This window comes from Pteropus vampyrus, unplaced genomic scaffold (assembly GCF_000151845.1).
Source record: "Pteropus vampyrus isolate Shadow unplaced genomic scaffold, Pvam_2.0 Scaffold503, whole genome shotgun sequence".
In the NCBI taxonomy this organism is placed as follows: Eukaryota; Metazoa; Chordata; class Mammalia; order Chiroptera; family Pteropodidae; genus Pteropus; species Pteropus vampyrus.
This window is the reverse complement of record NW_011889284.1, coordinates 858,854-873,784: the sequence shown is the minus strand read 5'-3', so window position 1 is coordinate 873,784 and position 14,931 is coordinate 858,854. Positions and strand designations below refer to the sequence as shown.

At 37.1% G+C, this 14,931-nt stretch overlaps 2 protein-coding genes across 2 annotated transcripts in view; both read left to right on the top strand.

Moving 5' to 3' along the window:
- The first annotated feature begins 2,752 nt into the window (after positions 1-2,752).
- Positions 2,753-7,401, top strand: KRT26 (keratin 26). The gene is made up of 8 exons (XM_011383075.1): positions 2,753-3,193; positions 3,631-3,713; positions 4,120-4,276; positions 4,408-4,569; positions 4,651-4,776; positions 5,131-5,348; positions 6,590-6,657; positions 7,250-7,401. The coding sequence occupies exons 1-8, from the start codon at positions 2,753-2,755 to the stop codon at positions 7,399-7,401; spliced, it is 1,407 nt and encodes a 468-aa protein (XP_011381377.1).
- A 2,502-nt stretch (positions 7,402-9,903) lies between these two features.
- KRT25 (keratin 25) overlaps positions 9,904-14,931 on the top strand; it is a 13,888-nt gene continuing 8,860 nt past the window's right edge. The window contains exons 1-7 of the mRNA XM_011383096.2: positions 9,904-10,391; positions 10,696-10,778; positions 11,173-11,329; positions 13,459-13,620; positions 13,705-13,830; positions 14,189-14,406; positions 14,760-14,827. Of these exons, the coding sequence (XP_011381398.1) occupies positions 9,963-10,391; positions 10,696-10,778; positions 11,173-11,329; positions 13,459-13,620; positions 13,705-13,830; positions 14,189-14,406; positions 14,760-14,827 (1,243 nt within the window). The 5' untranslated portion in view covers positions 9,904-9,962. The remainder of the gene's footprint in view (positions 10,392-10,695; positions 10,779-11,172; positions 11,330-13,458; positions 13,621-13,704; positions 13,831-14,188; positions 14,407-14,759; positions 14,828-14,931) is intronic.

Sequence of the window (14,931 nt, the reverse complement as noted above, 5' to 3'; positions counted from 1 at the left end):
ATACACTTAGGATTTTTTAACATAGCTTCCAGGAAAGAATCAATTATAATCACCATATCCAACACTAACTATGTGTTAGCCTCTATTCTAAGCATCATTTAATCCTCACAAGAACCCTAAGAGGCAGGTACTATCATCATCCTCTTTTTACAGGTAAGGAAACTGAGGCAGAGAATGGTTGAGTAATTTGCCCAAGGTCACACAGCTAATAACTGGAGTTGTTAGATTGCTAATCCAGGCAGACTGCTCAGAGTCTGTGTGCTTAACCACAACATAATACCATGTTAGTGAAAATCTCATGATTCCACCTTCCTTCTAGAGAAAAAAGGGGATAAAAACAACTAAGTGTATTCTAACTCCCATCAGTCTAAGGTTAAGCAAAGTCACCAGAGTCTCCCCGAACAAACCAGGGAAGGCATTTTATGGAAGGAATTGCACCAGAATCTGTGTCTCAGAAGAAAAAAAAAAAAAACTAAGAATTTAGTGACAAAACAAACCTCACTCATGTTCAAGAAAAATACACATCTAAACCCATCTAATAGAAATGTAGAACATGAATTATAAACAATGGCAAAAGATTGTGAAGCATGTTTGAAACTAAAAACTAAATTTATCAGGAGAAAACTAGTGTACAATCATTAGAATAAGATAATATAATGAAAAACTTCATCCTGAGAGAAGCAGACATTAACACTGCATAACTTAAAGTTTAGTCCAATTCGATTATTTTTGAGTACCTACAATATGCACATTGTATAATGAATGTTCAAATACCTAATAGATTCTAAAGAAATGGTAGTTACATGGCTGAATACCTGTTTCTTACAATGAATAAAATAATCACTCCTAAGGAAGAAATATACAGATGGAAATGGCCTAGAGAATTTAAGTCTATTCCCCACTTCCAGAAAGGACTAAAGCATACCTAAACTTTTGTAGTAACTATTAGCTTAGAGGAAATCTATGGTTAAGAAAATTCAAGAGATTTACCCATATGAGTGAATAAATGACAATATTTTAAGGAGTTAAGCATTATACGTTGCAGTTCTACTTTGATATAAAAATGCTTTGTGATCTGTATTGCCACTTAGCTTCAAAGCCAACTCATCTCTAAAATGCTTCTAATAATATGTTTAACTTATGTCACAAAAGATTATGTTAATTAGTATTTATAAACTATCTAGAGATCAGTAGATTATGTTAATAATACCTCATAATATCTCTTATCCAAGAAACTCAAGACTTATAAACTATTACACTGACAACATACTCTTTCTTGCTATATTCATGAGAAACATGAAAAAAATATTAAAATTTTGGCCAGGTCACAATAAAATCAGCAACAAATCTCTGAATATGAGCTGCATCTCTTAACTTATCTAACATTGTTCTAAACATATGCCAATGGTCTGGATTATAGTTTATAGTGATTATCTTAAAGTAATTTTGGTAAAAAAAAAAATCCATGCATTCTGGTCCACCAAATATTCCATACATTTTAAGGACAATAATGTTGAATATTTTTCAAAGCATTTAATATCCATGACATTGAAAAATCTCAAGCAGAAAAAAATTACTGTTTCAAAACTATCCAAACCCATAATCAGTAAACCAATCAATTTGTACCATTATAAGTGACAGAGACCTGACCCTATCTGACATGGCCACTTTATTATAATAATTTACATAATTAACATTTATTAAATGTTTGTGCCCTCCAGGCTGTTTTACATAGTCATTAATTATTGGAACTGCTCAACATTCAGTTGAGACTGTTCAGTGTTATTATTTTCATTTGCCCAGTAAGGAAAGGAAGCACAACCAGATAAGTTAACTTCCCATGGACAGCAAGGCAAGAGAATGAAAAGTCTGCTTACTTATGGCAACTAATCTTCTATCTATAGTTGCAAATTTTGGCTTTTTAAGTAATAATGAAAACACCCTTCTCTATATATTTTGCTCCCCACTCATCAATATGAAGCTCACTTCTCAAAATAATTCATAATGCTCTAAACACATAATTTTTAAACTAGAAGGCAATAAACAATATTTTTGAGGTAGAGAAATGAATAATTTGGAGACTCAGAAATTAGTTGAATGGACATTCTACTCCTGGACTAAACCAAGAGATCTCAATTCAAATAATTTTCTGTCAAGGCCACATAGTCATTAATTTTAGTTAAATTGATAAGCAAAGTACTATAGGATTTCCATTATTTGTTTCCAATTTTAAAAAATTAATTAAAGAACTCTCACCACCAAAATATCACTATATATCGAGAGTATCTGATTTTAATAAGATAGAAGATACTCGATAAAGCATGAATAATAGAGATACTCTATAAGCATTTGCAAGACAATAGCAATGGACGTTTCTCATTTGATTTATTAACTCTTCGTTACATGGTGTGGAAAAAAAACTGGAATATATTCCAGAGGTCAAAAAGACATACATTTACTCACATTTAATTTCAGCCTTTGAAACTATGATTCAGTGTTACTCCGTCTGGCACATTTTCATATACAAAGATACCCTTGGGCACCTTTCCACCTACAGACTGGACAGTATTGAAAATCATCCAGTTATGAAAAACAACAATTAGGGTTGAGTAATATTCTACTATAAATCGTTATAGTTAAGACTGAAATGACCTACTGACTCCTATAAAAGGCCAATGGAACTAACGCCTATGGATGGTGTACTTCTGCTTTGCTCCTCTTTGAGAAAGGGTCGCCCAACTGTGCTGTCACCATGCCCTTTAGACTTTCTAGTGGATCCGGACGGGTCTGCTCACGAGCTGGCTCTGGTCGACTGTCTGGTGGAGGAACAGGCTTCGGGGCTGGGAATGTGTGCGGTGGGCCGGGAGCAGGAAGCAGCTTCTCTTGTACTCTTGGGAGCGTTTCTTCTGGAGGAGGTTTCTATAATGGTGGTGGAGGGTTGGGAAATGGCAACTGTGCTGGTTTTCTTGGAAATGAACGTGGCCTCCTCTCTGGAAATGAAAAGGTGACCATGCAGAATCTCAATGACCGCCTAGCGTCCTACTTGGACCATGTGTGTGCTCTGGAAGAAGCAAATTCAGACCTCGAGCAGAAAATCAAGGATTGGTATGAGAAATATGGGCCTGGTTCTTGCCGGGGACTCGATCATGACTATAGTATATATTTACCAGTCATTGAAGATCTTAAAAGGCAGGTAAGAAATATGAATTTGCTTACTTTAATTACAAACTTTGGGTGTACATAATCTAAAAAAGAAAATATTAAAAGTGCTTAGCAAATGTATGTGTTGTAGAATTTGCTCACTCTATATTCCTAGTGCTTAGGGCAGTGCCTGGCAATAAAAATTTATAGAATTAATTAATGAAACAAATTTTTAAAATAGATATAATAATTTTGTTGATCTTATATATAGCTCATACTTTTTAATCACGAGTAATAAAAGTATCCATTATTGTAAAAACTTACACTTGGTCTCTTAACCTCTGGACATTTATTATCTGAAGAAAAACCAGATTAATGTAGAAAAAATAATACCAAAATAGATGCTTGATGGGTTAAGAAGAATCACACTTAAATTTGGAGTCTCCCTTGACTTGGAATTTGACATTTTGCACAATCTACCCTATTTAGATTATTTCTGTGACCACCTGTAATGCCAGCATTGTTCTACAAAATGACAATGCCAGACTGACCGCTGATGACTTCAGGCTGAAGTAGGTAAAAACAAAGTAATTAATTATAAGAAAGATAAAAATTAGTAGAGTAAAGAACATGTCTTTTGCTTTAAAAACTAACATGTTTTTATAAAGTCAGACTATATCACTGAAGAAATTAAATTAAATGTCTATAAAAAGAGCTATCATAAATTTTAAACAATATATTTATTCAACTGTTAAATTAAACACATTGGATGACAAAAATCAACTCTGAAGAAACAACTTCTCTAAAATAATATTCATAAATCAGTAGGTGTTCCAGAGTGTTTCATCACGTTGCCATCGCAATGAGCTTCTGAAGTGTGTACAGACACCATATCTTTCATTATATGAAATGTCTGGAAAAGCTGCCCTTTGCACCTGCCTCTAATTAGAATTCTCAAGCTCTTTAATAACCTTTCAGGTATGAAAATGAGCTTGCTCTACACCAGAGCGTTGAGGCAGACATCAACGGTCTGCATAGAGTGATGGATGAGCTGACCCTTTGTACAACCGACCTGGGGATACAGTGTGAAACACTGAGTGAAGAATTGACGTACCTCAAAAAAAATCACAAGGAAGTAAGGACCCTGCAGGGTGACTTCGTATAGTATGGGATTTCCCTCCTTGAGTCCGCTATTCATTTCATAGCAGAGTGTGACTCTCAGTCAAAATTTACCTTGAATATTAATACTGATGATCCCTTTTCCAGGAAATGGAGGTCCTGCAGAGTACGGCAGGGGGGAACGTGAATGTGGAGATGAATGCAGCCCCGGGAGTGGATCTAACTGTTCTGTTGAACAATATGAGGGCCGAGTACGAGGACTTGGCCGAGCAGAACCGCAGAGATGCTGAGGCCTGGTTTCATGAGAAGGTACAAATCATATACCAAGTGGCTTATATGTTCAGTAGACTACCAGGCTGCTCACTAACCCTTCTGAAAACTGTGCTTCAGAGCTCTTCGCTGCAGCAGCAGATTTCTGATGATGCAGGCGCCGCCACAGTAGCCAGAAATGAGCTGACGGAACTGAAGCGCAATCTGCAAACCCTGGAAATAGAACTTCAGTCCCTCGTGGCCACGGTTCGTAGGAATCACCATTGATTTTAGTATGTGTGCGTGTAAATACATATACTCTACAACAATATATAACTAAGTATACTTAACTAAAAATATGACATATTAAATATATACACGAATATTTCTATGATCAAGAATTCTGTCCATAAACATTACTTCTGACTCACCAATCCCAAAACTTTTTTAAAAAGAAACTTTTTTCAATGAAAGAAAAAAATTTTTTAATCTTGTTGATGCAGATTTTAACTAAAAAGATTCAGACCTCGTATAAATATTTCTTCCCAACGTGAGAATGTTGAAAATGTGATCGTGTCATTATCGGTTCCGCAGGCAAGCCTTGCTTTGTTCTTCTTTCAGAAACGTTCCTATGAATGCTCCTTGGCCGAGACTGAAGGCTATTACCACCTTCAGCTCCAGCAAATCCAGGAGCAAATCGGGGCGAGGCAGGAACAGCTCCAACAGATCCGGACGGAAACAGAAGGCCAGAAGCTGGAGTATGAACAGCTTCTAGATATCAAAATATTTTTAGAAAAAGAAATTGAAACTTACTGCACATTAATAGATGGAAAAGAAAGGTAATTATTAACTAGTGAAAATTAATCTTATGATTAAAATATTAATCTCACATCGAGTAGGTTTTCTCAGCATATATGTATATACCAATATTATATCTTAGATCCTGCTCTAAAGATCATCCCTATACAAGTGAAGTGAAAACAGGTAGCAAAATCAAATTTCTAAGTATGTAAAGTATTGGTATCTATAATCGTATAGAGAACATTTAAATAGAATATTGAACAATTCCTATATTTCAGTCCAGGGGGAAAGTTGCTTTCAGCGATTTAGTGTGGAAGTACATTTCTTATAACATACTCTTTTTTTATTATTGCTTCAGTAGTTACCATACATGCACCCTGTATTAAGTGGGTTATTACATTTTCATTTGAAAGATGAGCAATGAAGATACAGGAAGATTTCATTGGAGAAGGTACCTACTGGTAGCCAAGAGTCAACATCCCTAATATTGTAAACCTGGATGCGAATGAGACAATTAGGTGAATCTGAGTGCATTGCTTAAGCCCTTTAAACCTCACTTCCTTTATTGGAAAAACTGTGATAACACGAAAATCGTACTCCTGACTACTTTAAACAAGAGTGCCTCACTACGTAGGTAAACTGCTTATGACAGTGGCTTGCACACAAAAGGTACTCAATAGTCAGTGGCTATTACTAAATACTTACCCACGGTCACATCATGAGTCAGTAACATCTTAGGCATCTTCCAAGGCCAGTGTCAGCCCTCTACAGCATATTCTCATAAGAACCTAACAGTAATGGCTTCTTCTTTTGAACAAGGTGCCTATTACATCATTCATTGTTCACTTTTCTTTCAGCCCCTTTCATGTCATGTTATAGACAACTTTTTACTTATATATACTTCATTTTATTTTCAACAGTGTAAACTGCTTGTATCTTGGCCCTACATTTTCTACAGCACCTAGCCTAGCACCTTCTGCACAGCAGGCATGCCAAACATGTTCACAGGGCAGGCGATTGACTGAAGAGTCAGAGTGAGCACTTGAAGTCCCATATTGCTAGAGGAAAGTGATAATCTGGTCACAAGGGAATTTCTGATCATAAACATCCATTTAATCTCTTCTTTCAATATATCGAAGTCATGGAAAGCTTACTATCTCTTAAACATGAGAAGAATTTAAATCTTATTGGAACTAGTACTCCAAAATTTTTATCCCCAACTTATAGTTATTTATGAGCTCCCTAATGAAAGAAAAATGCAATAATTTTCTCTTCACAGAAAAAGCAAGTCCACGTGTTGCAAATCAAAAGGGTATGGGCCCGTAAATTCTGAAAATCAAGTCAAAGGTATAGAACGGTTTTTTACTTGGTGTAACTCTCTTAAACTCCAGCAGTTGTAGTAAATAAGCCATTTATTTGTAAACTAAATAAGACTGTTTCTAAGTTTAGTTCTAGTGAATGAAAGGATAAGGGCAAGTCATTATGACAGCTCTTAGTATTTGTATCCCATATTCCCGTAAAACAGATATAGTCAGGTTATGAAATTACTGAAGTGGGGAACCAATCCCCCAATATCTTTCTTACTTAGAACCTATTATTTTCACAGTGTCAATGCTTTGATAGAAGAGCAACTTTATTTTAAATCACAAAAATAGGGCAAGTTAGTGTTTAAAAAAAGACTTTACTTGCTTCGGGCCTCTACTTGCCTGATACATGTTTTAATCCATGTTTCATTTATGCTTTCAAATACCCATTGCTCTAAAAATAGTGGTAAACACAAGAAAAATATCCAGCCTTGCTAAGCAGACTTCAAATACAGTATTATATCTCCTTTTACTGCAAACTTGCAAATACCATTTTCGAAGAATTTACCCATCATGACTAAAGACCTTTCAACCTGTTAAGAATGAGTACTAAACTTTCATTCATTTTATTTTAGATTCAGAAGAAGAAACTGTTGTCAAAACAGTGGTCGAGGAGCTAGATCAACTTGGCAATGTCGTTTCACTGACAGTCCACTCAGTTGAAGAAAAATCCTCTAAAATAAGCAATATTACTATGGAGCAACGAGTAGCTTCTAAAGCACCATAATGAAAGGAAAGAGGGTTATTTTTTTTAAAGCCTGCCTTTGCAAATTCTCATTGGCTGAATAACCCAAGGAAATTATTCCTTTCTGTTCTTAAAAATAAAAAGGCTAAAATTAGGTTTTCTTCTCTTCTTTTTCTCAGGTTCTTTGCATGTAATCTTTCTCAGTGCTACATATTGTATGATTCCATTTTTAAGACATTCTGGAATAGGCAAAAGTATAGACGTAGAAAGTGATCAGTGCTTTCCTGGAGCCTGGAGCTGAAGCTGGGGCTGTGAGGAGAAGCTACAAAAGGGGTACAAGGGAATTTGGGGGGTGGAGGGTAACAGAACTGTTCTATATCTTGATTGTACTGAAGGTTAATGACAATGTGTTTTTCAAAACTCAAAGAACTATATGTTTAAGATGAATTTTAGTATATGTATATTAAACCTCAATAAATCTGACTAAAAGGAATGGACAGAAAAATTAAGAAATCTATCCTGAAGAAAAAATGTGAATGTATCCAGCATTATTAATAAGAGCAAAAAGTTGGAAATAATTGACAGTCCCTTAATATTACTTAATATTAGGTTCAGCCTTGAGTAACAGTAACAAAATAACAGGACTTTACACGGATAGAAGTTTATTTCTTTCACACACAGAAATCCAGAGGTAGGCTACTCAAGGCTGGGATGGTAGCTTTGCACCAGAGCATTTTCAGAGACCCAGGTTCCTTTCAGCTTTCACTCTGCTATACCCACAATATGGCCCTGGCTCATGGTCCAAGATGAAGCTCCGACCATCACATCCAGCCATCACACTCCTTTCAGCAGAGCGGAGGAAAGGGAGGAGAAGGGATGAAGACTTGTGTCAGCTTCCTCTTAGATAAAGTTTCTAGAACACGCCACAGATACTTCTGTTTACATCACATTGACTAGCTTAATCACCTGACCACGGTGAGCGGCAAAGAATGCTAGAGAAAGCAGTCTTTATTATGGGCAGCTATTGCCCAGTTAAAAACCAACAGTTTCTGCCACATTAGGCATCTATTCACGCCCTAAGGCATATTATGTAAGGTGAACAAAGCAAGTTACAGAACAACACATATAACACAGATGATTCACATATGGTCTACGTGTGTTTACATGCTATGTATGTGTGCAAATGCATAGAAAATCATCTGGAAAAGTGCAAATGTCTAGAAGGGTAAATTATAGTTATCTATAGATAACAGAGTAAGGAGGATAGAAGAGGAGAAGATGAAGAAAACTTTAACATTTTATTTTATACTCTTAGCTATTTCTTGTTTGTTTACATCAAGAATGTTTGCATGCAAAGAGTAGAATGGTGGTTGCCATGATCATATCAGCATTTTTCACAACAGCCAAAGGGTGGCTGCAACCCAAGTGTCCACCTATTCATGAGTGGATAAACAAAATACGGTAAATACATGCAATGGAACATTATTCTGCCTTTTAAAAAAAGGAAATTCTGACGCATGCTACAACACGGATGAACCTTGAAGACATTATGCTAAGTGAAATAAGCCAGACGCAAAAGGAGAAATAATGCATAATTCTACTTATTCCAAGTGCCCAAAACAGTGACTAGCACATAGTAGGTGTTTTATAAATATTCGTTAAATAAATGAATGAATGAATTCATATGTTCACGACAGCCTCACATAACAAATATTTGTTGAAATTTTGTCCATCAGCCTACTTCCAGATTTTTAAAATTTTTCCACAATGTTTAGGGTTTTCAATAAATGGGAATCCATAGCCAAGTAAATAATTACTTACTGATGACTCTCACCGAAGCTAAACCACAATGAAATAAAAACAGATGCAATGTTTTCTTCTGGGTTTGCTTCAAATTTTGCTAAGTCAGGAAATAAGTTAATGTCCTTCTAAACTCCCACAACCCATAACAGCAATTAGAGGTGTGTTCCTAATTACCAAAATAAGAGAAGGCAGCTACCCCTAGACATAAGTAAGTGTCAACAAAACATGGTACATGTCAGCCAAACCAGGAGTTACTTCCCATCGGAAACAGTGGCAAGGGGGTGGGGATGGGAAAAGAGGGTGCGGACTGGTGATTAAAGGATGAGGTTGGGGAAATAATGATTCCAGTTCTGTTCACTAGCAGAAAAAGTCTCAAAAGCACCAAAATCTACTTTGGCATAATAGCCCAAAACCATGACGCCAGATTTTTATGGCGTGGTGGACTGATGAGTTTTATCTTCTAAGGAGGGAAGTAAAGAATGACTCACTCACAATTTTCAAATGTAATAAGGAACCTGAAATTGCTCCACCCAGACCCATTTCTCAGATAACCACCAACCTGAGGGCAACTGCCCTCCTACAGAAATGAGCCCAGCAAAGTTAGTTACTAATTAGGAAAAATCATCCAATTACGCTAACTTGCTGAGGCCGGCAAGCCACGTTTTACTCTGTGTAGGCAGAATTTCATCCAGAATACACTTGAGGATTGTCTATAAAAGGGCAAACCAAACGGTTGAGATGAGAAGATATTCCATTCTGGCTTTCACAGTACAGCTCTGTGACACGCTTACCCTGATACCATGTCTCTTCGACTTTCCAGTGGATCCAGGAGGGCCTGTCCCCGTCCCACCACAGGATCGCTCAGGCTCTCAGGTGGGGGAGCCAGCTTTGCGGCTGGAAATGCTTGCAGCATTTCTGGAATTGGAAGTGGCTTCTCATGTGCCTTCGGGGGCAGTGCATCGGGAGGAAATGCAGGCGGAAGCAATTCCTGTGCTGGCTTTACCGTGAATGAGGGGGGCCTCCTTTCTGGCAATGAGAAGGTGACCATGCAGAACCTCAACGACCGCCTGGCGTCCTACCTGGACAACGTGCGAGCTCTGGAAGAGGCAAATGCAGACCTGGAACAGAAGATCAAGGGCTGGTATGAGAAATTTGGGCCTGGTTCTTGCCGTGGTCTTGATCATGACTATAGCAGATATTTCCCAATAATCGATGACCTCAAAAATCAGGTAAGAAATTTTACTTCGCGATCAGTTTTTTGCGCTTTTATTTCTAAATGTTCTTTTCCCTTATTCACTGAATACTCAAAACATTTATCATCTCCATTTGTAATTTCTTGAAGGAAATTTCAGTTTAGCATTGGAAATAAACACTAAGTAGATTCATTTGGTTAACCCTGTGATTTAAAATGTCACTGACTAGTAACTATATTAATTTTGATTATTTCCATTTCCGAATCTAAAAAATCCCACTCTTTGCTTTTTTATTGGTTGTGATAAATTGCCTTTAAAAAGTCAAATTCCTCATTTCTAGATCATCGCTTCCACCACCAGCAATGCTAATACTGTTCTACAGATCGATAATGCCAAGCTGACAGCTGATGATTTCAGACTCAAGTAAGTAGGCTCACAGAGTAAAAGAATTCATGGAGATTAATAAGAAGCATTAAATGGAATTTATTTTTTGGTCCCTCCATTAAATATTACCAGCTCTTACTCTAACACTGTAAAACACTTGGATTTAAGATAAACAGAATGTTATTACTTTTTTACACTTTGGCTATAAGATATTAAGTATGAACAGCTTTAAAAGTAGCATTTGATGCCCTAGTTCTTTTTCTGCTAAAGAAATACCTCAAAGAAAATAATAATTACTATACAATAAATTTTGAAAATATCTCCTGTGGCCAAATCTGCCACTTCAAAATTCCAGAACTCTAGCATTTGGTTATTGACTGGTGACTATTTCTACAACCATATAACAAATTGCAAATCGCTAACACTCTTTAAGGTATGAAAATGAGCTGGCTCTTCACCAGAGTGTAGAGACTGATGTCAATGGGTTACGCAGAGTTCTGGATGAAATCACCCTGTGCAGAACAGACCTCGAGATTCAGTATGAAACCCTGAGTGAGGAGATGACTTACCTCAAAAAGAACCATAAAGAGGTAAGAGCTGAATGTCTACATTTCACCATCCCTCTGCAGATGCTACACCTGATGGGAGATAGTGCACTTGACTTCTTCAGTAAGAAATTGGTCTTAATGATCCATTTTCTTTAGAAGTGGAATATTTGTACAGGTTCACTCCTGCTCTCTCACTGTTTCCCATAGGGGGGAAAAAATCATATTTTCCAGGCCAATCAGGGTTACAAGAGCAGTGTTTGGCTGGGTAATTATCGCTAAGTCGAAATAGCACATTTGAAAGATTACATCTAGTTAAGTAAAATGCATATACTTAAGGACAGCTTAAGAAAACTAGATCTAAATTTCTATATAAAAGTGGCAGATTTAAAACACTTAAACATTTACTCCATATACACATTAAGTATATATACTTAATATTAATACATATTCTTAATAAGTATGACTATAAAAATAATGAGACTGAAATTAAACTGTTATATCAAAATTTATACTTCCAAATAAATAGTGTATGTCCACAGTGGTCACAGTGGGCAGCTAGATTCAAAATCAGATTATACAGCCACTACTGCAGACACATCTTTGACATTACTTTCAGAACCACGGTTTGCTGAGAAAAATCTTTATTCTTTGAAAATGAATTTAATATTTTTAAACAGCCAGAAGCCTTCTACAGTCAAGTCAGGTGCTTAAAGCAGAAGATCTAGCTAAGAATGCTGCTTAGTCATGAGTCTGTTTTTTAAATATAACTGCTTGAAGAATAACGTTTATATGGATATACAGTTCAAGTGTGGCTATAGCCCCTGGTAGTTACTCAACAAATTTTTCACGAATTGAATGCAATTGATTTTTTTAATGACTCACAGACAAACCCACGTGCAACTTTTTTTCTTTTTCTGCTTGAACTGGGGAAGTTTTCCCTAAAGATTCAGAAGTAAGAACCTCGCCTGGAGATAGAGAAGGTATAGAGATCACCAGTGATGAAAGAATGCTAGAAACACCTGAGGGACTTGATGCCCAGAGGAAAGAAAGCCTCATTATTGTCATTAGGACCAATCCAGGGCCTGGGACATGGGTGGAGAGGAGGGTTCCTGCAGCAGAGACCTAAAGCGATTGATGTGATTTCTACATAACAGTCTTAGCAGTGATGTCTGCCATCCACAGTCTTAGATCTGACTCACTGCATCCGAACAGCACACTTCAGATGGGATAATGTGTAAACTTTGACCACAACATTGTTTCCTACCTCTAGGATGTTGAAAATGATCATAAAAGCTAGAATTTAATGTATATGCCAGGTAGTATCGCTGGTCTTATTACTAGTAGTTCTTTCACATCCTTCAATAACCCAGAGAAGGATATTTATTTTATCCTCGATTTTAGAATAATAAACTTGAGACATAAAGAAGTTAAACACCGTTCCCAAATTCACCGAGCCATTACAGGGCAGAACCTGAATTCTCATAGAGATTTGTTGGGCATGACATATAATGTCCTGTGTAAGCTTAATAGCTTAAGAGACACCTAGGATTTTTTAGAAGATGATGTTCTTCCTTTACCAATTATAAATAAATATGTTTATAATGATAGATAAATATAAATACACAAACATATTTATTTAAAATTACTTCAGCTGTTTGGAATTATTCAGACTCAGCCCCTTCAACCAAATTCATGCTGTGTTCAGGATACAGCTGAGTGGAGAACGCACCAGAGCTGGTTGAATAAGTAGAATAATGACCAGTCCACCAAGGTGGAGACATTTAAGTTATAAATGAATAGAATAAGAGGTGATGGGTAATTTATTTTAAATATTTTAAGGACTTTCATTTGGAAAAGGAATTAAGACTTCTTCTGTGCAGCAGAACTAAAACCAATGAATTGGAGTCAGAGGAGCTGGAATTGGGTTCACCATAAGGAACTCCTCTGGAGCAATTAAAATTCCAAAAATGAAACAGGCTGCTTCAGGCGGTAGTGAGTTGATCATCGTTGAAAGCTATGTTAGGTGGACAGGGAAATATGAAACGCAGAGGTGGTTCGTTGTACAGCCTGGGAGATGGTACCAGATGAATACTATTACCCTTCCAAAGCTAAGCTTCTAGGCTTTCTATGAGATCCATGCAGAGCTGAGCTGAATGCTTTTCTACACCTAGGAAATGCAAGTTCTTCAGTGCGCCGCTGGAGGCAACGTGAACGTGGAGATGAACGCGGCGCCTGGCGTGGACCTCACGGTTCTGCTGAACAACATGCGGGCTGAGTACGAGGACCTCGCCGAGCAGAACCGCCGGGATGCGGAGGCCTGGTTCAACGAGAAGGTGCGTCTTGTCCAGAAAACAAGCCTTCTGCATTTTGGTGATGTTCACACAACTAAGATTTGCTCCCTCACTTATACCTTTCAGAGTGCTTCTCTGCAGCAGCAGATCTCTGAGGATGTGGGAGCCACAACCTCTGCCCGGAATGAGCTGACTGAGATGAAGCGCAATCTCCAAACACTGGAAATTGAACTTCAGTCTCTCTTAGCGACGGTAGGAAAGGACGATTTCTCACCATCTCTTAGGTTATCATTTTGAATATGTGCCAGTTGGTTTTAAAGCCCTTAACCATATTGAGAATATATCCATATTATTTTATGTAATTAAATTAAACATAAGGAAAGAATAAGGTTGTGTACAGAACAGCTGAAAGATCAACATCTATGTCTTTAGGTTTATTTTACCAAAGAGAAAGACTTGTCATTTTAAGAGTGTCACAGAGTCTTCATAACTATGTGTCAGTGTGAAATCTAAAACAATTACAGGCAAAGTTAACAAGAGGAGAAAGTCATGTCAAAGTAAGTGTGTGTATCTGTGTATCTATCTTAGGTTCTTCATTATTTCTTTACAGAAACAATCCCTGGAGTGCTCCTTGTCGGAGACTGAGGGCAACTACTGTGCACAGCTGGCCCAGATCCAAGCTCAGATCGGGGCCCTGGAGGAGCAGCTGCACCAGGTCAGAACCGAGACCGAGGGCCAGAAGCTGGAGTACGAGCAGCTCCTGGACATCAAGGTCCACCTGGAAAAGGAAATCGAGACCTACTGCCTCCTCATCAGTGGAGATGATGGGTAGGTAAAATAATTTACAGAGAAGATGTAATATACTAAAAATCTGCAGGAAACTTAGATCTCTGGAACGTGAACATAAACTGTTATGATCTCATTTATTATCATAGATGCTAAATATTAAACATGATACTCTACTGCCAAGATACAAATTAACAACATCTTACAAAACCAACATTGCAACAAACTCTATATTTAAGGTCTGAACATTTCAAAATCACCTCTTGAGGCAGATGTAACCCACTGAAATGTTCTCATCCAAACAGCTAAAGAAAACATAATAGCGAATCTAGAATTGAAGAGTTTCTCCCTAAGTCATTCTCTTTTGTGATGGTTTCAACAATATGTATTCACAGGGCTTGCAAGTCCGGAGGTTACAAGTCTAAAGATTATGGATCTGGAAACATGGGAAATCAAGTCAAAGGTATTAAAGTGAAGTTGTTTGTGTGTGGTACTACTTCATTTTTAATGCATAGCTCATTGTTTTTATATTCCCAAGATAGATAAATAGATAGATAGATACACACA

Coding starts and splice junctions, on each gene's coding strand:
- KRT26 (XM_011383075.1), top strand. CDS start 2,753: ATGCCCTTTAGACTTTCTAGTGGATCCGGACGGGTCTGCTCACGAGCT. Junction 4,277..4,407: donor TCAAAAAAAATCACAAGGAA/GTAAGGACCCTG, acceptor TCCCTTTTCCAG/GAAATGGAGGTCCTGCAGAG. Junction 4,777..5,130: donor TTCAGTCCCTCGTGGCCACG/GTTCGTAGGAAT, acceptor TTCTTCTTTCAG/AAACGTTCCTATGAATGCTC.